Source organism: Miniopterus schreibersii, assembly GCF_964146895.1.
Source record: "Miniopterus schreibersii genome assembly, chromosome: 2".
NCBI lineage: Eukaryota > Metazoa > Chordata > Mammalia > Chiroptera > Miniopteridae > Miniopterus > Miniopterus schreibersii.
The window spans coordinates 74,725,145-74,753,017 of record NC_138102.1 but is presented as its reverse complement, the minus strand read 5'-3'; the positions used below and the strand labels follow the sequence as shown (position 1 = coordinate 74,753,017).

The following is a 27,873-nucleotide window of genomic DNA, read 5'->3' as shown; positions in this document are numbered from 1 at the left end:
AAAGAACTCAATTTTAAAAACACAATCAAATTAAAAAATGAGCATATCTAAATAGACATTTTTCCTAAGACATACAGATGGCTGACAGGTATATGAAATGATGCTCAACATCATTAGTCTTCAGGGAAATGCAAATCAAGATGATAATGAGGTATCATCTCACACCAGTAAGAATGGCTATTATCAATAATACAAGAAATAACCACATTGTGAGGCTATGGAGAAAAGGGAACACTTGTACACTGTTGGTGGGAATGTAAATTGCTGCAGTCATTATGAAAAACAATATGGAAGTTCCTCAAAAGAATAAAAAATTGAGATACCACATGATCCAGCAATGAAATCTTGCCATTGCAACCTTGAAAGCATTATGCTATATGAAATGTCAGAAAGAAAAAGGCAAATATGGTATGATTCTCTTATATGCAGTATCTAAAAAAAAATTCAAACTCTTACAGAGAACAGATTGGTAGTCACCAGAGGGAATGGAGGGGAGTGAGTGAACTTTTTTTTAGTTTAAAAAAATAAAAAGAATCATATATTCAGTTGGCTGTTCAGCATCTTCACTTTACACTTCTCTGAGGTTTGATTCCTTTCTTATATACACAAATTTATCCTATTCTACTTAGTTTTATGAAAAAAAATATTCAACCCCATAATTTGAACTGGGAATCAAGTGGCTAGCATTTTTCTATCACTTTACTATTTACAAAGTACTTTCATCAATATATTTGTATATATAGTACAAAGTATACATGTGATTCTATAGTTAATGTTTCTTTTATACAGATTCTATAGTTAATGTTTCTTTTATACAGATGAGAAAACTAAGACTATTCAGTGAGATAAAGTGAAAATTCAACTACAGTCCAGAAAGCATGCAGGAAACACTGAAAGATTTATTCTCTGCCTTGACTTAGTTAGAGAAATTACTTTAAAAAGACATTAAAAATCAACACAGCCCTAGCTGGTTTGGCTCAGTGGTTAGAGCATCGGCCTTCAGGCTGAAGGGTCTGGGTTCAATTCTTATCAAGGGCACGGACCTCTGTTGCAGGCTCAATCCCCCAGCCCAGGTTGGGGCGAGTGCTGGAGGCAGCCAATCATTGTACCTCTTTCACATTGATGTTTCTCTCTCTCTCTCTCTCTCTGTCTCTTTCTCTCTTTCTCTCACCCTTCCACTCACTCTGAAAAGCAATGAAAAAAAATATCCTTGGGTGAGGATTAAAAAAAAAAATCAACAAATCTATGCACACTAGGAGGTAAACTAATGTTCACCTAGATAATACAGAGAGTGTTTTTTTACTTGTTTTAATAAAAAGAATAGGTTTACAATCTATGTAAGGGCACTGTATCATAAGGAAATCTCCATTAGATTGACAGCAACACAATCACAGTGGGGACTTTAACACCCCACTGTCAGCATTGGACAGGTCATCAAGATAAAAAATCAACAGGGAAACACAGACCTTAAATGACTCACTAGACCTAATGGATTTAACTGACATTTACACAACATTTCATCTCAAAGCAGCAGAATACACATTCTTCTCAAGTGCACATGGAACATTCTCAAAAACAGACCACATGTTAAGGCACAAGGCAAGCCTCTACAAATACAAGGTTGAAATCATATCAAGCATCTTCTTGGATCACAATGCCATGAAACTAGAAATCAACCACTATAAAAAAACTCAAAAATAGGCTAAATAACATGCTATTAAACAGTGAATGGTTTACCAATGAGATCAAGGAAGAAATCAAACACTTCATGGAAAGAAACGAAAATGAACAGACAACAATCCAAAAATCTATGGGACATGGACAAAGCAGTCCTGAGACGAAAATTCATAGCATTACAGGTCTATCTCAAGAAACAAAAAAAAGATCTAATGAACCATCTAACACAACTAAAAGAACTAAAATGAGAACAGCAAGAAAAGCCCCGAGGAAGTAGAGAGAAGAAATTAATAAAGATCAGAGCAGAAATTAATGACATAGAGATTGAAAAAACAATACAAAAAAATCAATGAAACCAAGAGCTGGTTCTTTGAAAAGATAAATAAGATTGATGCACCTTTAGCCAGACAAACTAAGAAACAGAGAGGACCCAAATAAATAAAATCAGAAATGAAAGAGGCGACATAACAACTGACCCCAAAGAAATACGAAGGATTGTAAGAAAATACTATGAGCAAGTATGTAACAAACTGGATTAGTGAGGATTATAGCATCTATGTTCATCAGGGATATTGGCCTGTAATTTTCTTTCTTTGTAGTGTCTTTATCCGGTGGGGGGAATGGACAATTTCCTAGAAACAGAGAACCTTCCAAAGCTGAATCAAGAAGAGGCAGAAAACCTGAACAGGCCAAAAACAACTAATGAAACTGAAGCAGTAATAAAAAAACTCCCAGCAAACAAAAGTCCTGGACCAGATGAATTTACAGGCGAGTTTTACCAAACTTTCAAAGAAGAATTAACACCTATTCTATTCAAAGTATTCCAGAAAAATTCAAGAGGAAGGAAAACTCCCAAACTCTTTTTATGAGGCCAGCATCATCCTAACCCCAAAACCGGATAAAGACACTACAAAGAAAGAAAATTACAGGCCAATATCCCTGATGAACATAGATGCTATAATCCTCACTAAAATACTAACAAACCGGATCCAGCAATACATTAAAAAGATCATACACCACAACCAAGTGGGATTTATTCCGGGGATGCAAGGCTGGTACAACATCTGCAAATCAATAAATGTGATACATCACATAAACAAAATGAAGGACAAAAATCATATGGTCTTATCAATAAATGCAGAAAAAGCATTTGACAAAATCTAGCACCAATTTCTGATAAAAACTCTCAACAAAGTGAGAATAGAGGCATCATACCTCAACATAATAAAGGCCGTATATGACAGACCTACAGCCAACATCATACTCAATGGGCAAAAACTATAACCATTTCCATTAAAAACAGGAACAAGACACTTTCACCACTCTTATTCAACATAGTACTGGAAATCCTCGCCATAGCCATCAGACAGGAAGAAAGCATAAAAGGTATCCAAATTGGAAAGTAAGAAGTAAAACTGTCATTATTTGCAGATGACATAATATTGTACATAGAAAGACTCCGTCAAAGTACTACTAGATTTGATAAACAAATCTGGCAACGTAGCTGGATACATAATCAACATCCAGAAATCAATGGCAGTCTTATACACCAACAATGAACTTTCAGAGAGAGAATGTAAAAAAACAATACCGTTTACCACTACAACTAAAAAAATAAGATACCTAGGAATAAACTTAACCAAGGATGTAAAATACCTATACTTAGAAAACTACGTGACGCTGAAAAAAGAAATGGAGGAAGATTTAAACAAGTGGAAGAATATACCATGCTCATGGATTGGAAGAATTAATATCATTAAAATGTCCATACTACCTACAGCAATTTATAGATTCAATGCAATTCCTATTAAAATACCAACAGCATATTTCAAAAATCTAGAACAAACATTTCGAAAATTTATATGGAATCAAAAAGGACCCCGAATAGCTTCAGCCATCTTGAGAAAAAAGAACAGAGCGGGAGGGATCACATTACCAGACTTCAAACTGTATTACAAAGCCATTGTAACCAAAACGGCCTGGTACTGGTACAACGGGCATATAGATCAATGGAACAGAACAGGGACCCCAGAAATAGACCCACGCCATTATGGTCAGTTAATATTTGACAAAGGAGGCAAGAGCATCCAATGGAGTAAAGACAGTCTCTTCAATAAGTGGTGCTAAGAAAATTGGACAGATACATGCAAAAAAATGAAACTAGACCACCAACTTTCACCATACACAAAAATAAACTCAAAATGGATAAAAGACTTAAATGTAAGTCATGAAACCATAAAAATCCTGGAAGAAAACATAGGCAGTAAAATCACAGACATCCCACATAGTGGAATTTTCACTGATACATCTCCTAGGACAAGAGAAACAGAAGAAAAATAAACATATGGGACTACATCAAACTAAAAAGCTTCTGCACAGCAAAAGAAAACAGCCTCAAAATACAAAGGAACCCCACAGTCTGGGAAAACAGATTTGCCAAGGATGTATCTGATAAGGGGCTAATTTCCAAAGTGTACAAAGAACTCATACTACTCAGCAAGAGGAAGACAAACAACCCAATTAAGAAATGAACAAAGGACCTGAATAGACACTTCTCCAAAGAGGACATACAGATGGCCAAGAAACACATGAGAAAATGCTCAACATCGCTAATCATCAGAGAGATGCAAATGAAAACCACAATGAGGTATCACTTCACACCTGTCAGAATGGCTGCCATCAACAAATCAACAAACGACATGTGCTGGCAAGGATGTGGAGAAAGGGGAACCCTAGTACACTGCTGGTAGGAACGCAGACTGGCGCAACCACTATGGAAAACTGTACGGAGGTTCCTCAAAAAATTAAAAATGGAACTGCCTTTTGACCCAGTGATCCCACTTCTAGGAATATATCCTAAGAATCCTGAAACACTAATCAGAAAGAATATATGCACTCCTATGTTCATAGCAGCGCAGTTTACAACAGCTAAAATCTGGAAACAGCCCAAGTGCCCATGAGTAGATGAGTGGATAAAAAAGCTGCGGGACATGTACCATGGAATACTACACAGCTGTAAAGAAGGATCTCGTACCCTTTGGGACAGTATGGATGGACCTGGAGAAAATTATGCTAAGCCAGGCAGAGAAAGACAAATATCACATGATCTCACTTATATGTGGAATCTAAAGAACTTAATAAATTGATGAACAGAATAGATTCAATGACATGGAAGCATAGATCAGACTGATGAATGTCAGGGGAATGGAGGAGGGCAGGTGAGTGGAGGAGGAGAGATTAATCAAAGAATTTATATGCATATATGCAGAACCCAAGGAAACGGACAATGGCAGGGAGAGGGACTGGGGAGGGGGATAGGATGGGGTGGAATGGGTCACTGGGGAGAAAAAGGGACATTTGCAATATTTTAAACAAAAATAAAATTTAAAAAAAAAAGAAATCTCCATTTGTTAATACATCATATGCTTAGAATATTGTTTATCTTATTAACTTTATATAGACATCTGAATTATTATAAATTATATTTAAAGGTCATTAAGTTAAATAAAAACCTGTTGAACCTACCTCTATCAAAACTGACCTATAGCAAAAGCATATCAACAATACCTGTCTATTGGATCAGTCTGTAGAGTTTTATCATGATCTAGAAATAATCTTGCATCTAGATCTTTGTTTTTAAGGTAAATTTCTTCATATTGTTTAGAGAGACTTTCCACCTCAAAAGAAAAAAAATACTGACAATTATCCTTTTATGTCATTACATCTCTCAGTACACTGAAGTAGGACCTAATTAAAGAATTTTTGTACAATATACACTTAATTTTACAACACACTGAGTTCACATGCAATATAAATACAGCATATGTGCAAGTGAAGTAAATTACAAATTTTCAATTCTAATTTTAAACATATTTTATGCATGCACCCCATTCATTAGAATTTTATGTAGACAAGATTCATCAATGCCACAATTAAGTACTGAGATAGAACTGTAACATAAAAATAGGTATTATTATAACCACTTAATTGCTAAGATCCTCCAAACATCCCATACATTTTTCACTTTTAATCTTCTACTATGCTTACCAATATAAAATACTTTTCAAACACAGTAACAGATCCTTTTGGTTATATAGTCTGCCCATGTTTTCTAAATCTTTTAGTTCACTCAAACTTCCTTTAGTTAAGTATCTTAGGCAAGAGTATCAGCCCAATTAATGCATTTGCATGATTTATTCCCAATTTAGGCACTTTTTCAATTGCTAGACTCTGCAACACTTTTATCAGTTCTGCTTCATAATTCCGAATCATAATTTAAAAACCAATGCGCAATAGACAACTATTTGGCATGACTTCTGTTGTGACTTTTTAAAGTGAAAATGTTTCTAACCTGAGGGTACTAAAATTGCATTCTAAAAGAAGTGGCAGAAGAAATCCAGTTAAAAGTAAACTTTTGTCCGTATAAACTTTTTAGATAGAACAGTCATTCGTGCTCAAGTTTAATAATTGTTACTGCTCTAGCTTAGTGAGGCACTAATTATCAATCATTTACTGATTGACAGCTATGAATACTACAAGCAAAATATTGGGGAAAATGCTAAGTTTATCTTAAGATTTCAATTAAAATTATAATACTTTCTAGGGGAAGAAAAATTACTATGAGTGTCCAACATGCTTCAGAGTTGTGAACAGCAACTCTTTATAATAAGACTCAGTAACACAGCATTTGGCCCCTTTTTGCCTCTCTAGTACCATATCTTACCACTCTTCTGCCCTGTAACCCAATCTTAACTAGTTGAAGTTCACCAAACAGACCAAACTATGACATATAACTGTGCCCTTGAATCTAGAATTTCTAACCCATTTTTCATAAAGCTTACTCAGATCAGAAATGACATCACCCCAAACAATTTTCTGCAAAACCTGTCTGCCCCACTTTGGATTAGGTTGCCCTCCTCCAAAATATTATAACACCCTTCTATCAGACTCTTGTAGACTCCTGTACATGTTCTATTTCTTTGTCTCTGTCTCCCACTAGCACCTTAATGACAGTGACTATGAGTTAAATTTCTGCATCAATGATATCTAGCACAATACCTGGCACATACTGAGCAATCAATAAAAAGTTGTTGAATGGGTACATTAACTCAAGGACTAACTACCAATTCAGTTAATAGAATCAGCAGTTTAGCTATCTGATTTCACATCTTTTGGTTGTAGTGACTAGTACTAGCTGCTTTTAAAACACTGCTTTATCACTGAGTATTTGTTCTTCATCCTTTATCTAAAGCATCCTTTTCTCCACATATTTTACCTTACCACATAAGTTCTCAGTTGTTCTGTTCTCATTGAAGAGCAAGACATTTGAGGCAAAATGTGAAAAGAAATGGATGGATGGCACACCACTAAGGTAAAACATTTCTGCAACATAATCACAGTCATTTCAACCAAATTTATTTTCAATTAAGTAATTTTTAAAAATACTCAAAAGAGATGCTCTGCAATAAAGTAATGCCAATAAATTTAATGGCATTAATCATGGATCTTATGCATGAGGATGTGCAGCAAAGCAAATCAGGAATCAAATGTGATTGAACATATTTAGTTATATTTAGTATATGTGCTGCCCAAGGGAGCACTAGTTATATATTTAAATATTTAATGGAACTTAGAAATTCAAAAGCCTACTCTTAAATTTTTGAAAAATTTCAGTACAAATCCATTTCTGGTTTAAATTACAAAATGCTGCTTATTTATACGTTTGAGTACATACTGAAAAGGTTTTTTTGTTACTATGTAAAGTTGGCTCACCACAATTCTACTTAGGTTCCTTTTCCTGAGCAAAAAATATTTAAATACAGTAAAGTGATCTTAAGAAATTCAGACAACTATTCCCCCCTCCCAAAAGTCCCAAAATACATTAACATTCTATTAAGTTTTCTTTCAGATTACCTCTGGAAGTCCATTTGAAGCTACAATTCCAAGAGAATTCATAAAAGGTATAAAATTTTTGAAATAAACGTTTTTCACCTGAAAAAGATAAAGTTACATGACCATTAAAATAAATAAATAAATAAATAAATAAATAAATAAATAAATAAATCTATCTCCATCACTATTAACACTAAAATGAAAGTGTTAACTGACAGTTTGATCTATGACTTACATTCAACCTAGTGTGACACTTATTTATAATAATTTAATTATTTACTTTTAAAATTATGTGAGGCAGATTTCAGGTCCTAGCATGAAGGTGGAGTTGGAAGTTTTTAATGAAATGGAATTTATAAGAAGAAAACCCATTGCAACCAACTTCAATATTTCACATTTAACAAATGATGAAAAAATGGGAGGCTCAAAAAAATTAAGCAACTTGACCAAAGTTACACGGCTAGGAAGCAGCAGATCTGGAATTTAAATCCAATCTCTTAACAGCAAAGCCAAGACTCTTTTTACTTCTCTGCACTGCCTCTGATTTCTCCCCAAAGCATATTTTAGGCCACTTCACACAAGTCATCTAATACCTAGTTTAGAGACTATCAAGTCAATTATTTTAGCATAAATTTGGGGAAATAACCTGCTTTTGTAACAAAATAATTTTGCACACAAAAATAATACTCAATAACTGAATTCAAAACCAAAATACAATGTTTTGTAGAATTAAGCAAATTCATGCAAAATCACCCTGCATTTAACATGAAAAATAAAGACTGTACCCGAAAACCTGGAGTTATGTTATTCTACACTTGCACTCTGCTGCGGAATTTTAAACAACTCACTTTTCCTTCATTTAACTTCCTTTTACAACTTTGTAGTCTACATTTACTAAGATGGAAATAATTTAATATCAGCTCCTATCTTCTTCTTTGCAGATAAGTTGTAAGAATTAAGCTTCTGTTACATTTACTAGTTTTGTTTGCTAACTAATCCCACTTAACTAGAATATTTATAAGGTAGGTAGGGTAGTTCACTAGTCAATAATTATATAACCATAAATATAACTAACCAATAAATGCTATGTAAGTAATCAAGTGTTAATTAATTAATGTCAATTACCACCAAAGATTTTAATCACCTATACTCTAAAAAGCATTACTATAATGATTCTAAACTATAACAAAGAATACAAAAATAAAAAATGATTTATTACCAGTAGTTCTGAAATTCAGAGAATTAACAACCAGGAATTAGAAAACTGGCTGAGTCGTAGACTGGAGTAAAAAAAAATATTTCAACTACATTTGTTAGCTTATTAGCAAAGACAATTTATGATTCTAGAAAAGTAAATATATATATATATAAAGTTGATACATCTATATCTATATGTCTATGTCTACATATTTGTTATTTGAAATTAACAAAAGCCACAGAGCAGTGCTAAAACCCAGATATCTTGATAAATCACTCCAACACTTTTGAAACTAGATTTTTGAGATCATACCCCCATTTCTCCCCAGAGCTCACAGAGAAATTTCAAAGATGCAACATTTCATACAGCTATCTGGTGGTAGTGAATTGTGGACAATATAATAATTTATGGGAGAAACAGCATGATATAGTGACAGGAGCACTGACAGTCTAGACTGTCAGTAATTAACTACCAGTCTCTAAAAGCTTGTTTACTCATTACTAAAAGGAAGCAGAGTATATTATTTGTAAGAGTCCTTCGAATTCCAACATCCCAGATTCTATGAACAAAATAAGCAATTCCTGTGTGTTTATGTGTATTCTCTACCAGCCATTAACATCTGTAATATTTAAAAAATAATTATAGAAGACTGAATAGAAATTGAATGCTGGTATCGTTTATCACTAAACCGAAAGCACTAGGGCCTTCTTAGCAGGGTATTTTAAAACATTAGGGAAATTAATAATCACAGAGGAATCAAAGAACAAATTCATTTGAAAACTACTGCCCTAATGATTTACATTTCAGTGATTCCAGAGTGAGGAGCTATTCTTTAAAATCAAAGTAACTGAATATGAAAATTAAATTTTTTTCTAAACATTTTGCTATTGCAAAAGGGTTGGCACTAATTACAAAAAGCAAGCTCATTACAAAAGAAGTATATACTGTTAGAAAGAACTTATATCTAAATCTACTTTAACTATTTTAAAGAAATCATGAAGTTAAATTACCTCATCTATATTACATTCATGTTCTTTACAGAGAACTTCAATAATTCTTGTATCATTTTCTAGTTGTTTTGCTATCCGTGCACTCCTGTTCTGACCTCGCCTTGGTGTTCGAGGTGAACCATTAATAGGTATTACAGCTGTTTCTGTAAAAATGGTAAATTAGATAAGAACAATTGCAAATTCCACTGTATAAAATAATGAAATATTTTAATTATAACTAGGAAGGTCAGAAATAATCTGGTAACATTACGCTACTTTTAATTATTAGGCTTCCTTTAAAGGCTAACAGTTTTATCTATTTATTGCATACCTATTATAAGTTATGTATTAATAATAGTTTTGCCATCCCCCTATTCTCTTCTGCCCCCAACTAGTCCAGAAAGAAAAATACTTAAAGCCAAATATGAAGAAGGCAAGGGAAACAGCCAACTTATAAAGTAATTCTAAAATTATTCTATTCAATCTGCAAAGGGGAAAAAAATGTTTTCTATCTTTTAACGTGTCTTAAAAATAATAAGCAACTATTTATGGATTCAATTTCGAGATAGAGTATAAAATAAATAAATTTTTAAAATGTTAGCAAATACCATAGTAAATTATGATGCTTTTAAAAGATAAATATATAAATGTAATAATGTGATAATGAATTGTGATTTTTTTAAATCCCCTGGATTATTTTGAGCATTTCCAATTCAAACTGAATATGGATTCAGCTATTAAAGAGATTACAGAAGACTATGTATAAAAAGTATTAAATGCCTCTGGGCCCAATCAACAATTTATAAGAAATTGGGAGGTTAGAGGAACATGTTAAACTATACCATAGGATGCAATCAGTAAAAAATTAAACCATGGGAAACTCAACAGGACAAACCACCTGATTATTTAACAAACTGCAAAAAAAAAAAAAGAGAGAGAAAGATGAAGGAGGAACTTTTTAAAAAGTCTTAAAAGCTTATCAACCAATTACAAAGTATAGATCTCATTTACATTCTCATTTAGTCAATCTGTAAACATTTTTAATTACTTTTATAACACAATTGAAAATGTGAACACTCATTAAATATTTGGTGGTATGAAGGAATTACTATTAATTGATTTTAGGTGTGATATAATGGTACTATCATGCTTTTTAAAAAAGACTGTATCTTTTAGAGATACATACTAAAATTTAAAAGGATGATATTGTATGCAAAAATGTGCTTCAAAATAATATAGCTGGTAGAACTGGACAGTAGATGGGGCTACAGGATGACTATAAGTTATATGTTGAAGGTAGGTAATAAATACATGGAGACTTATTATACTACTGTCTACTTTTATACTCATTTGATATTCTCCATAATAAAAAGATAATTAAAAGTGTATCATAGTCAAATTCAACACCTCATCCTGGCTTCTCTTTAACACAACACTTAGAGAATTAAATGTACATTGAAATTATCCAAAAGAACAAAGCCTGTCAACCTAAAGTAACATCCTACATCAATTTATTAATATTATAACATTGAAAATACTAAGGAAAAGGCATAAAAAAAATTTTAATTCAGAAAATTTTGAAATATATTTGTTTTCTAATTTTTCCCCTCCCTCTGTTTTGCATGTGGTTTCTGATAAATAACTGCCTTTTCTATCAAACCATGTTCAACAAATTTTCAAAATGCATTTTTCCATGAAGTTATTGTTCACAAAGATTAGTATGGCTTCAGCTTTTCAGCCACTTCAGTGACACTTTGAGATTTCCAGGTTTTGAGCTGTCCTACATTATTTTTAGTATTATTAATACTTTCATCATTTTAGGAGCCAATGAATCAGTTCAGTCTTAGTTAATTTTACATTTTTCTGAAGTATAGTAATTAATTTTGAAATCCTACTCATGATGCCACCAGAGGAAGCAATTCCATTCTAAGACGATATATGCATCTTTGCTAACTGAAATCTAATTATTTTAGCAAGTTACTTTTATTTAAATACATTTCCCATCTAATCACCCACTGAAATAAATCAATACAGTCCATATGCAAAAAAAATTAGTCGTATAATCATTATAGCACCCAATAATAAAAATTTAATCTGTTCCTGTAGAATGGACCACTCTTTCCCATGCAGTTTCAATCATATCCCTGCTTTGCCTCTCGATTTTCGCTTTACTGGGAATGCCCTCCCCTCAACTTACCACAACACTCAAATCCTCACTACTCTTTTCACGCAATTTGTCACCTCTTTTATAAGTCCTTCCTTCCTCCTCCCCAGCTAGGAAAACTTTCTCATCTTCTGAACTTCCAAAGCATTTTCTGTATTTTGGCTCAGTCTACTTTCTACCATATACTCAAATTACTTGCTTACTAGTCTTATCCTTCCTTCTATAACTTATACTACTTGAGGACAAAGTCCATGTCTGATTTATTATCATACCCTAGGCTCTAAAACCACTTCTTGGATGTATCAGACATTAATAAGCAACTGTTGAATGATGAAGCAGAAGGAGCACAAAATAAAATACTTACTATATGGTTCTTTGAGCAATGCAGGAGGTGAGAGTTTGATAAAATAGTCAAGGACACATAGCATTAACTGAAATGAGATCACCAGGTCATCTTCCATTTGTAATACTTCCCCTGAATATAAAAAAAGATTCACATTTTAAAGTAAAGTTAGAGACTGAGATTTTTTTATTTTATTATTGATTTTAGAGAGAGAGGAAGAGAGAAACATCAATGTGACAGAGAAACATCAATCAGTTGCCTCCCACCCTGACCAGGAATCAAACCCACAACCTACATTATGTGCCCTGACCACAAATCAAACCCACAATCTTCTGGCACATGGGACAACGCTCCAACCAATTGAGCGTTGGCCAGGGCAAGACTGAGATCTTTAAGTCAGGGAAAATAGTAAGTATGGATGTATCCATATACTCATTTATTCAACAATCACTAGAAGGATGCTAAAGATTTTTTTTTGTAAAAACTCAGTCATATTTGATATATACAGAAATATAAATAAAAATATAAAATTATGACATTATAAAGAAAGTAAAAATTTACAATGAGAATTTTAAAGTTAGATATTATTAGTATTCAGTCCCTATGTCTTAATTATTTTTTTTGCTTTTTTTAAACTTACTTCCAGTTTGGTAAGAGCTATAGAATTTATTACTTCTGAAAATAATTTTGAAGTATGATAATTTTGAAGTATGCTAATCTTTAATTCTACTTATTTATGAATCCTTATATATTTTCAATTTTAAATGCCACCCAAAATATTATAATAACCAAGGCCATTAAGAAATAACAAAATTAGTATATAATTGTGAAGTCATCTATAAATTATTTAGCACAAAATCCTGAGTTAATAACTATACAACTAGAGAGCTGTGAAGACATAAATGCATATAATAAATACCTGAGAAAAAAACAGTACAGCTACATAAAATATACATTTGATGTATACATCAAATATACAAATATAGCTATAACATATTTGCTTATTGCTCTATGTTGTATATTATTTTTAAAAGAAAAATTTGACTGACTTTTTATCTTTTTGATATGAGACTGCTAAACCAATAATAGTCCCAACAAATACTGGTGGAGTAGAAACCATGTGAGAAAACAGGTAACCCTGCATCAGGTAGGTTTTCTAGATCCATAGGAATGGTACAAAAATATGTCTGTAACATTCTTAGAAATTATTAAGAAATACCATAGAGGTAAAAAATGATATGAAGGCCTTCTAGTTAAAAATTAGTAGAGTGAAGTCAAATCAAAGAATCTCTCTCCTCCAATATCTAATGAAAGAAAAGAAAAAAATATCCCGATTAAGTGCTAGCACCAACACCAAATTTGAGAGATACTGAGTCTGAGAGTATTATCTTTTTTCTCTTCTTACTTGGAGGAAGTAGAAATTGTTGATGAGAAAGGGTAAAATGAAGGAAGGAAACAATTATAGCTAGCTTTCTGACAAACAGAGATTCCAGATTGGGGAACAATTTGAATCCCAACACAATCCTGTTATAGAAACAGAATATGACTGCCACTAGAAGTGTTCTGTTTTAGAGTTCATTCTAACAAAACTCTCAGAACAACAAAGACACATATTATTCCAGATGAATTCTCCAATTTATCTGTCTCTGACTAAAAGTGTGTGTGCGCGCATGTGTGCACACACATATATACATATGTGTGTGTGTATATATATATATACACACACACATTAAAAAAAAAAGCCTGCTCTCATAGCTTTTTGGAGGAACACAAGTCACAGATAATAGGCAAAGTGAGTAAAGGGAGATTTATTCACACCACATCAAAGAAAACAGAATATCAGGTAAGGGTTGCCACATGAAGTTCTATTTACATGGGGGGGGGGGGTGGCAGCAAAGAGATTATGCAAACATATTTTAGAAAAGAAAAAAAGAAAATATATAACAACAACATAGAAGGAGAAAAAATCAGATAGAAGCCCAATCTGAAAGATAGTCTATCGAAGAAAATGTCCTATGAGTCCTTGCACTAACTTAAAAAGCCTATTTTATAAGAACAAGGAGCTAGACAACCTAAGAAAAACCTGAGAACTAAATAACACCACTACAAACATAGTTTAACTCAAAACAGAAGGCTTGAGATAAAATCAGTCAACACATAAGAAAAATACCAAAGATTAGAATAATATGAGAGAAGTCGAATGTAATTGAAAATTTTCTTTAAAGAAAAAAAATATGAAAGATAGTAAATGTGTACGACAAAAACAATCCAAATAAGATAATTAATGTTTCTGAAACATAACAGAATATACAATAGTACCTAACTGAATAGAATTATATTTTAAAATGTAGTATGTTAAGATTTATCTGAAAGAAAGATAAAAGGGGAAACTTTGGGACCTGGAGAGGATTATGCTAAGTGACATAAGCCAGTCAGAGAAAGACAAGTACCACAGGATCTCACTCATATGTGGAATCTAATGAACAAAATAAACTGATGAACAAGATAGATACAGAGATAAAGAAGCATGGAGCAGTGGATGAATTTCAGAGAGAAGGTGGGGGTGGGGAGTAGGTGGGGGAGAGAGATTAATCAAAGAATTTAGATGCATATCTGCATGACCTATGGACACAGACAATAGTGTGGAGAAGACCTCAGGGGGAGGGTGGATGCCGGGTGGAGGGGATCAATGGGGGGAAAAATGGGGACATCTGTAATACTTTCAACAATAATATAAAAAGGGGATACAGGGTCCCAAGAAAAACTAATACAAAATAATAAAAATCAAGAGATATCCTAGTTAAGGTACTGAATCTCAAATTTAAAAAAAATTCTATAAGCATTCAAGAAGTAAATGAGGAGGAGGAAATGAAGCTAGACTCAGATTTCTCAACAGCAATGTTCAACACCAGAAAACAGTATCCTTAGGAAGACAAACAAGGTACAATAGGATACACAGCTAAGTTGTCCTTCAAGTATAAAGACTATAAACATGACTCACAAACATGCCAAACATAGGGAATGTGATGCCAAATATGATGCTTTTAAAAAAAACTCCTTCATAGTAAATTCCAGGTAAGAATGAATCAAAATAAAGAACAAAAAGGAGAAATTAGAACTCAAAAATGGAGAAGTTATGATGCAGGAATCACAATAATCACAGAATCCCTTTAAATATACAAGTGAGACTACATAAGTGTGATAATTAATAATTAATTGTAATCACAGAACAGAATATAAATGTTAGCATCTTTGATAACCTAATAGTAGCAATAAACTAAGCAAATCTGAAAGTATAGAACAAGGAGGTAACAACAGGAAGAATGAGAATAGAGGATTCTTTTTCTTCAAAGCAGATTAATATATATTGCTTTAAATCAAAACGCAAAGTTAAATAAAGACTCTAACCTCTTAATTTTTTCATACTTTTCCATAATGTTAGAGAAATATTTTAGGAATAATATGGTTTAAGTAATAAAACATTTATCTAAACTAAGCAATTCCCTCCATTTCTCTTATTTTTTCTGTAAAATTTGGGTAAAATTAATTTTTGTAATTTAAATGCAGCACTACAATATGATCCTATATTTAGAAAATTAATCTGTGAATGTAGTCATACACCCACCATTTTTACCAAAATGCATTCACAAAAATATACCTAAAATGACAATCCCATAACTTTTAACTATTCCTTTTCTTTAATTGACTACATTTATTGGGGTTACATTGGCTAATAATATAGGTTTCAGCCCTGGCTGAGTGGCTGAGTTGGTTAGAGCATCATACCGTACACTGAAAGGTTTTGGGTTCGATTCCCAGTCAGGGCACATACCCAGGTTGTGGGTTTGATCCCTGGTTGGAGCATGTACGGGAGGCAACCAATCGATGTTTCTCTCTCACATCAATGTTTCTCTCTCTCTCTCTAAAATCAATAAACATATCCTTGGGTGAGAATTTAAAAAAAGATTATATAGGCTTCAAGTGTACATTTCTATGATACATGTTCTGAATATTGCATTGTGTGCCCACCTCCCAAAGTCAAATCATCTTCACCATTATTTGGACCACTTTACCCTTTACTATCCCTCCACCCTCTTCCCACTAGCAACCACCATACTGTTGTCTATGTCTATGACTTTCAGTTTTATATTCCACATGAGTGAAATCATATGGTTCTTAGCTTTTTCTGACTTATTTTGCTTAGCATAATATTCTCAAGGTTCATGTATATGGTCATAAATGGCAGTATTTTATCTTTTCTTATGGTTTAGTATTCCATTGTACATATGTACCACATCTTCTTTTTCAAATCATCTATCAAAGGACACTTTGGTTATTTCCACGTGTTGGCCACCATGAATAATGCTGCAATCAACATAGTGGTGCATATATCTTTGCAAATAAATGTTTTCAAATTTTTCGGGTAGATACCCAGAAGAGGGGTTGCTGGGTCATATGGTAACTCTATTCTTAATTTTTTGAGGAGTCTTCATACAGTTTTCCATAGTGGCTCTACCAGTTTACATTCCCACCAGCAGTGAATGAGGGTTCCTTTTTCTCCACAGCCTCTCCAACACTTGCTATTACTTGTCTTGTTGATAGTAGCCATCTAACAGGTGTGAGGTGGTATCTCATTGTAGTTTTGATTTGCATTTCCCTAATGGCTAATGAAACTGAGCATCTTTTCATATATCTGTTGGCCATTTGTATGTCTTCTTGGGAGAAATGTCTGTTCAGGTCCTCTGCCTATTTTTTAATTGTATTGTTTGTTTGCTCGGCGCTGAGTTGTATTAGTTCTTTATATATTTTAGATATTAACCCCTTGTTGGAGATGTTGTTTGCAAATATCTTCTCCCAATTGGTTGGCTGCCTTTTGCTGTGCAGAAGCTTTTTAGTTTGACACAGTCCCATTCATTTACTTTTGCCTTTACTTCCCCTGCCTTTGGGGTCAAATTCATAACATCTTCTGATCCTAAGTTTAGTACCTATGTTTTCTTCTATGTAATTTATTGTTTCATATCTTATATTTAGGTTTTTGATCCATTTTGAAACAATTTTTGTACATGGTGACAAACTGTAGCCTAGTTTCATTATTTTGCATGTGGCTTTTCAATTTTCCCTGCACCATTAATTAAAGGTGATTTTTCTCTATTGCATGTTTTTGGCTCCTTTGTCAAAAATTAATTGCTCAAATACATGTGGTTTTATTTCTGGGTTCTCAATTCTGTTCCATTGGTCTGTGTATATGTTTTTCTGCCAATATCATGCTGTTTTGATTATCATTGCTCTGTAGTATAATTTAAAGTCAGGTAGTGTGATACCTCGTTTAGTTCTTTCTTCTCAGGATTGCTTTGATTATTTGGAGTCTTTTGTTGTTCCATACAAACCTGATGATTTTTTGTTCCATTTCTTTAAAAAATGTCACTAGGATTCTGATGGAGATTGCATTAAATCTGTATATTGCTTTGGGTAATCCCATAATTTTAATGATTATTTCTGGATGGGTTTTGGGTAACTTTCCTGTTTTTCTTTGCATTTTGCTGTATTATTTGAATTCTTTTAAATAAGTATATATCATTTTTATAAAATCAGTAAGATCATTCTTTAAAAAAAATTGAAAGACAGGAGGAATGGATATTAAAAACAGAAATGAAATGAGATATTTCCAATGTTGCTTCCAGTATCAAAATTACAAGAACTTGCTAATAATTAACAAGCCACACAAAGAACTGTGGTTGATGGGGCAGGCGAGCGGGGGAGCAAAATTAAAAGAATAATTATTACATCTGAAACGTAAGCATGTAACAAACATAATGACTTTACCTTTAGCTAGTAAAAATGTGATCCAAGAAACTTTTAGCACCAACACAGAATTTATTTCAGTCGATATCCTAGTAAATAGAAAGGAGAAAAAAAATTTAGGATAGCTTTCTAAGTATACTTGTTTTTCACCTCTTTTAAAATTACAACCTGAGCTGATTATATAATAGAATACAGTCCATTTTAAATGCACAATTTACACATGAACTTACTATTTTGTCTGTTAGTGTTTATACCAAGGTATTTCTATTGTGCCCATGGTAGTAAACATTTTATTTAAAACACTGAATATCTCAATTCTAATTTTAAAAAATGTATAGGAAGTAGTATACTATACTGCACTTGGTTTCCAGTTACGTAATACTTTTCTGCTCTTTGTTTTCTAATTAAAATCAACATAGTAAGCAGAAAAATAGAGGTTTGGGTGATTTTAGTTTACCAATTTAACAATATCCCTTATTAATGTTTCCATAGTCATTCACTTGTTAGAATTAACCAGTGAAATGAATAATTAATAGTTAATTAATATACAATTTCCCTTTATATTAATCATCTTCAATACTACTACTTGAATGTGGCAGAAAATCTTATATACTACTCATTCTTTTTCCAAAAAAAAACCTTCTAGAGATCTTACATGGGCATACTGTTAGAATATGTATTATAGGTTAAAAAAATAATTTGGAAATTTTAATATAAATTTTCATACTTATTCTTACACAAAAATTATGCTGAGTCTTAGGTAATAAAGCGCCTGGCCCTGGCCAGGTGGCTCAGTTGGTTGGAGCATCATCCAATACACAAAAAGGTTCAATTCTCGATCAGGGCACATACCTAGGTTGTGGGTTCAATCCCCAGTCAGGGGGATATATGGGAGGCAACCAATCGATGTTTCTCTCTCATTCTCTCTCTCTCTTTCTCTCTCTCTCAAATCAACAAAAACATGTCCTAGGGTGAGGATTAAGAAAAAAAATTTGCCTTTACTAGACCCTCAATAAAAATTTAGTCAATGAATTTGCATTTTTCCCAGAGTTGATGATATACTGCACTGAATCAACTTCCACCTACTTATTTCTCCCTTATAGTAAAAGGAAAATATTTCATACGAATTTTCTTTATAAGAAGACAAATAATCTGCATAGGGCTTAAATCTATAACCTTACTTTATGAAGAATCATGCTATGATCAATGAAACTAACCCTGGCATTACCAACATGTTTGGTATCACTCCAGAAAAATCTTTTAAAAAAACAAAAAATGGTGAAAAATAACATGTACTGAACTACTTACAAACTGCTGGGCTGTGTCAAATATATAAGTTCACATGTCCTGAAAGGAAAAAATAATTATATTAAAACATTATGGCTGTTTTAAAAGTTACTTTGTAATTATTTTTGTAACTTAAATATCACTTTTATCATGTTTTATTAGTCTTATTTTAAGAAGTATATGTTTTAAAAACAAAAAAGTAAAGCATCATAAAACAAAGTTAAAGTAGATTTTTCCAACTATGACATTTCACACACATCATGGTATTATCTAATTACAAAAGGACTGGATTTCATACGTGCATTTGTAACTCAGAATACATTTGTAATTGAATCTTGATCTTATTAGAATCCCAGATCAGGTCATAAAAGCCTGTTTAACTAATAGTGAAAGAAGCCAGTCACAAAAAGTATCTACATCAAAAATTTATATAGAGAAAACCGCTATCTTATAATATAAAAAATAGTAATCAAGATTAAATTTTTTAAATTATAGAAAAAATGTTTAATGTCAAATGCATTGTTTTTATCATTTTGTAACTTAAAGTAACTCAGAATAAAATTCTCTATAGTGAAGATAATTACATTCTGTAGAAATCTGTGCTGTCAAATATGAATAAGCACCTATGAATACTGAACACCTGAAATGTGGCTAGTCCAAATAAAGTTGTGCTATAAACATAAATTGCACACTTACTAAGTATTCAAATATACTTAGTAAGAGAAAAAAATGTAAAATATCTTATTAATAACTTTTATATTGGCTTTGTATTTTCTTAATGAAATATAATTCACATAATATAAAATTCACTATTTTAAAGTGTATAAATTCAATAGCTTTTAGTACATTTACTTTTTTAGGCAACCATCATTACTATCTAATTCCAGAATATTTCTATCACCCCCATAAAGAAACTCCATATGTAACAGCAGTTACTCCCCATTCCCTTCACTTCCCATTCCCTGGCAATCACTAATCTACTTTCTGTCTCTATGGATATGCCTACCTAAACATTTCATCTAATGGAATATGTGGCCTTTTGTGTCTAGCTTCTTTCACTTAGCTTAATGTTTTCAAGGCTCATTTATATTGTAGTAATAGTATTTTATTTTTCCTTTTATGGCTGAACAATATTCCCTCCTATGGATATATCACATTTGGTTTATCCTTTCATCAGTTGATGGATGGACATTTGGGTTGTTTTCACTTTTTGACTATTGAGAATAATGCTATGAACCTTTGTGTACAAATTTTTTTGTGAATGATACATGTTGAAATGAGATATTTTAAGATATATGGGTTAAATAAAATGTTAAAATTAACTGCACTTGTTTGCTTTTATTTTTTGTTATGTAGCTACTAGAACATTTAAAATACATGTCTTGGATTATATTTCTATGAGACAGCATTAATATAGCTAATAATAGCTTTAAAGAACTACTGTTTATAAAGCACTTAGTATGTTCTAACAGGCAAGATAACCAGTGACATTATCTTAGTTGATTCTTATATTACCTTAAAAAGAAATCATTATCAGCTACATTTTACAGATTGAAACTGAGGTTTAGAGAAGTTAAGTATCTTTCCCTAACACACACAGTTAGTTGTAAAGAAAAAAATTAATATTCAGACCTAGATTTGTTTAGCTTTTCTAAAGTTATTATAATCACTACATCATGTTGGCATATATATACATAGAGCATACCCTGAAATAAACAGGCTTTTCTATCACAGTTAATCTTCCCAATTGCTCTTCAGAAAAAGGTACAAATAAAATTTAAAAACTCTGCCAAGCTACTTCGAGGCCAGTAAACACTAAATTATCTCATGTAACCAGTAAATAAAAATTGCAACCCCTTTTACAAACAACTGAGTGACTTCATAAGGCCAAACATGAATATATTACTCCCCTTAAACTCATTCAATGAGTCTCCACTATCTGCAGGGCAAAGTCTAAATTCACTATCAATCTGACCCCTTCCTACTTTTTAGCCATTAGCAATATCAAAATACATCATGCTATTGCTTTGACTTTGTACACATACTAATCAGTCTGCCTAGGATGCTCAGTCCCAGTTCCCACACATTTTGCTTGGTAAGTTTGTCTAGCCTTTAAACCAGGAGTGGGGAACCGTTTTTCAGTCAAGGGCCATTTGGATATTTATAACATCATTTGCAGGCCATACAAAATTATCAACTTAAAAATTAGCTATGAAAAAAGCCCCTAGATTTACTGAATTGTGGTTGCCCTGGCAGGGCCAAACCAAGTGATTTTGCAGTCTGTATATGACCCACGGGCCGGATGTTCCCCACCCCTGCTTTAAACCCTATTCAGACATTGCCTTCTACAAGTTTTTCCTGATCAAAAGCACCCCATGCCCAGCCAGCATGGCTCAGTAGTTGAGCGCTGACCTATGATCCAGGAGATCCTGGTTCGATTCCTGGTCAGGGCACATGCCCGGGTTTCAGCTCCATCCCCAGTGAGGGAAGTGCAGCAGGCAGCCAATCAATGACTCTCATTATTGATATTTCTACCTCTCTCTCCCTCTCCCTTCCTCTCTCTGAAATCAATAAAAACATCTTTTAAAAAAAAAAAGCACCCCATAATTACCTTAAACATACACAACATTTTGCTCACTATATACTTTCTACTTCTACAATATAATTTCTACTCTACAATAGGGTATTACATGCATTGCTTATTACACATTTTTATTAAAAAGTATACTTATTTACTGTAAGCTTCTTAATGATCACAGTGTCATATGATTTGTATCCCCAGCACCTAACATATAGCCAGGTACTAGGAGTCACCTAGTTAATGCTTATTGTAGTTTCTTAATATATTTGCAATAAAACAGCTGATAGCCTAAAATTTCTTAAAGTATATTCCACAAAACACTACTTCGAGAATACTTTAATTGATGTTAAATACATATAAACATATGTTAGTAGTCTAATAAATTTAGGAAATGCCTAACTCTACAGATTCTACAGATTTTATTATATAGGACTTCTAAGAACCTTGGATTGCCAATGTCAATTGTGATTCTTTAAGGGGGGGCATATGGTATGCAGATTTCCACAAATTTGGCCAGAAAATTAAAAAAACAGAAACAAAAAATTAACATTTATGGAAAGGCTACTATGTTTATGCCAGGTATTGGAATCAACATTGTCTATGCATTATCTCCATTTAATACATTAAAAAACCTAACAGTCCCTGGCTGGTAGCTCAGTTGGTTAAAGTGTCATCCCAATACACCAAGGCTGCAGGTCCCATCCCTGGTCAGGGCCCATACAAGAAACAACCAATGAATGCATCAATAAGTGGAACAACAAATCAATGTCTCTTTCTTTCTTTCTCTCTCTCTCCCTGCCCCTCCACACACACATACACTTCTTCTCTCTCTCTCAAATCAATCAAGCAATCAATAAAAAATATATTTAAAACACCTTAACAGAGTAGGCACTTTTATGAACTCAATTTACACTAAGCACTAAATTTAGATCATTCACCTGTCCAACCATCCAACCAAACTACTACTTTAAAGAAAATTTTTTGTGAACTCTTACCTTGTATCCTATTTACTAACCTGAAATAATGAGTGTTTACACTGGCCTAAAGGGAATGGTACACAGGAAGAAACTGAAAACTTCAGAATTGGCAATATAATATTCCATTTTCTAAGCTTCTTTTCTAACTTTCCCTTAGTTTCCAAGAGAATCATAAATACAATGCATCACTAGAAGGTGTGATGGGGAAAGAGGTAAAAGCACAAACAAATATCCAAGAAGATTTCCAATCTCATAAAGCAGAGCAAAACCTAGAAATATCCAGCTAAAATTATTACAGCAGGAAAAAAAATCAGGACTGTACTTCAAATCATTCTTACTAAAATTCTGTATCTAGAAAGAATCTGATGATTATTTCTGGTACCAGATTTTGAGATACCAGTCTTTACAGAATAGATTTTTCTTAAATAATTGGCGTAGAGAGTTTTTGCCTAATTTTTTATACAGGTAACACACACATAAGTTACTTATACAAAGTCACAGCTAACATTTTGGTACACTTCTTTCCAGTCGTTTAACTCAATGCATTAGTGTCTGGGTTTCTTCCTTCTGCTGTTATAGTATATCCCGCTTTGCTTATTTAACATTAGAAAGGTTTTTTCCATATTGACATTACTCATCAAATTTTAATTTATATTTATAGTATTTAATATTTAGATTATATTTATCTTATTGTTCATTTCAGTTGGGCATAAATAAAATTGTTTCCAATTTTTCAGTGGTATAAATAATGTTGTGATAAAAATCTATAAAGCTTTTTTGTATTTAGGATAACATTCTTAGGATAAGCTCCAAGATATGAATGATTAAAGTTCGTAAACAAATTTGAGACAGAAAAGCATTTAGAAAGTCCCTATGAGGTTAAAAAAAAAGGCAAGACAAAAATTATATATACAATATGATCTACTTTATGTAAAACAATATCCAAAGGAAAGAAATATTGCTTATCTCCAGTGTTAAAAGTTTGGGTCATTCATATTTTCTTATTTGTGCCATTCTGTGTTTTCTAAGTATTCTACAATTAATTTGCATTCCTTACGCAAATTACTTATTTTTTAATAATTACAAAATACTTTTAATTTTTCCCTTTCTTCCCCTGTGCAAACAGCTTCTACTCTACTCGAGAAAGACAAAAACCAGGAGCAAGAAAAATTCCTTCAAAAATCCTAGGCCAATCTTTCAGTTTTCTTTCCACTTTTTTCATTCTCCATCACACACCTTTGAAGTTTCACTGACATACCAACCAAAAAGAAGGAAAGGAAAAATAGTAGCATCCTTTTGAGAAGATGTTTCTTTTCAGCTCTACCTCTATACTCATTCTCCCCTGAATATATAATAAGAACATGCCTCTTTTTCCCTTCTCCCCTTACAACTGCTTATTTGGCTAAAGCGTTATTACTTTCATATTCTTTTATCCAAATGATATGAGCACCAAAATGAACACAGTAACAGGCACATGCCAAATTAAGGACTGTAGGAATGGGGATTTGGATGAAAAGTATATTAAAAACTTAACCCAAGATTATCTGAATTTCATTTTTCTCCCAGTTGAACAAAAAGTCATCTAAATCACTATGATTGTATTTTCTCTTTCCAAATTAAATCAGGCCATTAGGAAGAAGTTTAAATTTAGGTCACTCTTCCATCCAAAACTATAAGTCTTCTGGCAGAAAAAGCTAAAGTGGGAACTAAGCTTAAAGTTTGGTAAAACCAGTGGAAACATAAAAAGACAGGAAAACAATTAATTTTGGAGGAAACATTCAGAATGCATATAACTGGATAAATAAAAAAGCTAAGAATTAATAAGAAACTTAGAGCAAAGGGGATAAGTTTAAGGGGTAATACCTAATAACTTTACTAAATATATAATAGTTCCCAGATAGAATCTAATCATGGACAATGACATGAAAAAGCAGGGTGTAATCCTAATAAAATTTTTACTTTACCTTTCTAATTTGCTGTAGAGCGCACACAATACATGATACTTCTTCAATAGTCTTGACATAGCATTATCAACTTTGGTACTGGTATCAATTTCTTTTAGTAAATCAAAAAATTTATAGACACTACAAAGGAAAGAATAGAAAAAAGTGAATCATAATTTTAAAAATTCATTTTATTTCATTTGCAAAGCATAGACATTTCAATTCAAAAGATTATTAGCTCTATACCAAATCACTATTACAACCTTTAGAAGGAATTATTCTTTTTATTTTCCTAGAATTTGAAGAGGAAATTAATGCACTATTCTTCAACCTATACCCCTATATCTATATAACTATGCTGACATTTATCATAAAAAATCTAAAAAAGGGTTATGAAAGACATATACATATATATTTATTTCTGTACTACCTACATGTTTTAAAACCATAAGTTCACATTCATTTATCCAATGTTGGAACTGACATAATGACAGTGAGAAAGGCTGGGATCCATTCATCTTTAATTTATTGACTCAATCACTCTCCCTGTATGTAACCACCTTCCATCTCCAAAGCTACCTACTCCCCGACATGGGTACTCTCCTCTCCTGTTCGGACTAACTCCCCATCCTGGACTGCCCTCAAGGGTAGTTACCAGACCCATTCATAGGCTATCCAGCAACTAAAGAGTTATAGGTTTCATATCCAAAAATGCGCTGTACACTCAGGCATTTATCTTGAGAACTAGAAAAATAAAAGCTTCAGCTATCAGCAAGGGGCACAAAGCCCAAAAAGAAGACTATTAAAAGTTCCTTTGATATAGATGGGTTTAGGGCAGCCATGACAAGCTATATGGGAAAGCAAATAAAAGAGGGTAGAAATGATATGGAGTAGACGATCACAGTGCTACTTAGAAAAGAGAGTGGAGCAAATGTAGATACATCAAGGGGGGGGGGAAATCAATGTTAGAATAGCATTTATTCAAGAATTATTCTCAGTTCCAGTTTTTATGAGACACATGGCATTACCTATCCATGGAGCACCCTGAAAACTGTAAACTGTTACTACATAGCCTTCTTTTTCCAGGGTTAACTTACATGACTGTCTATTCCTTCTGTAGCCCTCCTCTGAAGGAAAAAAGAGAGGAAGGGTAGGGAAGCAGGCCAGCATAAAAAGCCATAACTAAGGCATATAGATCTGTAGGTAACTACACATTCTAGAGCAATGCTCCACGGACTGATACTGGTCTGTGAATTGTTTATCAGTCCACAATTAAATAAGTACAGAAACTGAGAGTATTTTATAGCAATTTGACACTAATTTTATACCTGCTGAATCTTACAATAAAAACTGTAGTCCTATGTCTAGTATGATTTTACTGTTTCATTTTGATTTATATCATATTTTTTTAAAATATCAGTCCATGACATATTGTAAATTAAAAAAAACTAAGTCCTTCACCAGAGCACATTTAAGAAATAATGGTCTAGATAACACTCCTGGATAGCTATCAGAATACTGAAAGATGCCTAAGAAAAAAGTTTACCAAATACATTACTATATTTATGGCATGCCCATTTATAAATCAGGATCGCTCTATGAATACTCAAGAAAAAAGTTTAAGAAAAGTTTTGCCAGAAAAATGCTTTCATTTTATAGATAAAAGATGAAATAGCCTTTCTATGAATAGCTATATAATATTGTATTACAGTCATCTGTCCCCACTGGGTCGAGTTTCTTGAGATCAGAGACTGTGTTTCACCTTTATATCATTAGAATCTAGTACAGTATCATAGTGCCTAATAGTTATTTAAGTTTCTTTTTTTTTTTCCTTTTTTTTTTTTTTTATTTTTTATTGTGGAGGACGGCAGACACTGGGGGGACAAGACTACAGAAGGAAAGAAATCAAGACCCCATCAGTGCCTAAGATTTTACAGACATTGACTATGAACAATAGTAAACCCTTGATCTTGTGCACCTCGATTTTTAAGACTTCAGATTTAATAGACAAAATTTCTGGTCCATGTGACATTACGTGAAAATTAACACCTTGTTAATTTTAAAATGCTTTTAACCAAGATTTGCTTATAATTAAATTAACATTATTTAATAAATTTTAGCAAATAGGCCATATGTTGGAAAAAACACTAGTAATTTTGCCGACATAAAGAAATATTACATATCCACAACTATAGTCTACATATTTAAATCCAAATCACCACTCGTAAACAGTATTTAGCACATGATCACACCGCATCATGTGCAGTAACTGGTTCTGTTGTCGCATGGTGTGACTTTCTGCAGCAGTTTGAACACCTGCTGGCCAATGTTCCCACATGCACTAAGCCACGCCCCAGCCATGTGCATTTGTTTACTCTCAATGACTGGTGAGTGCACCCATTTACTAGACCTATTCATTAAAAATTAAAAATTACTGTAATACATATAGAAAACTCTTCCATGAAATTAAACGTTTCATACAAACTCAATTACACAAATGTGTCTACATAAGTAAAAACAGGTAAACTAGCAAATTTGTCAATTTTTTAACATATGCATTCAGAAAATCTACTTTATTATATAATGGACTTTGAACTTGAGACATCCACTCACCCAAATTAGTCCATTATATCGAGGTTTTACTGTATTTATATCTCTATTCATTTTTAAGTTATTTAATTCTCATAAATCTCTAAAGTAGCTAATAATTTTCACTTCACAGATAAGAAATTTGAGATTAAAGGCTCAAGAATCTAGTCCAAGTCATACAGTTTATAAAATAACAGAGCCCAGATTTAAACACAGTGTATCTTAACCCAAACATCCATATTCTTTCCAATCTTCTAAAGCCACTAAAACATTTGCTGAATAAATAATTAATGTAAAAATTTACTTATATATTTAGATTACTTTTCAGCTACATAAAACTACTTTGGTTTAGTGGTTTTATTTAATAAAGTTAAACTATGAAAGCTCCAAGAGAAAAACCCATTATAATTCAATAGGTAAGCAATTTTCAA

General features: G+C 32.6%; 1 protein-coding gene across 3 annotated transcripts in view; it reads right to left on the bottom strand.

The window, feature by feature from the left end:
• RB1 (RB transcriptional corepressor 1) overlaps window positions 1–27,873 on the bottom strand; it is a 140,804-nt gene that overhangs the window by 75,165 nt on the left and 37,766 nt on the right. For all 3 annotated transcript variants that reach the window (XM_081130699.1, XM_081130697.1, XM_081130698.1), the window contains exons 4-10: window positions 24,875–24,994; window positions 19,374–19,412; window positions 18,087–18,154; window positions 12,285–12,395; window positions 9,778–9,920; window positions 7,591–7,668; window positions 5,245–5,354 (exon numbers count right to left, since the gene is read on the bottom strand). In XM_081130699.1, the coding sequence (XP_080986825.1) occupies window positions 5,245–5,354; window positions 7,591–7,668; window positions 9,778–9,920; window positions 12,285–12,395; window positions 18,087–18,154; window positions 19,374–19,412; window positions 24,875–24,994 (669 nt within the window). The remainder of the gene's footprint in view (window positions 1–5,244; window positions 5,355–7,590; window positions 7,669–9,777; window positions 9,921–12,284; window positions 12,396–18,086; window positions 18,155–19,373; window positions 19,413–24,874; window positions 24,995–27,873) is intronic.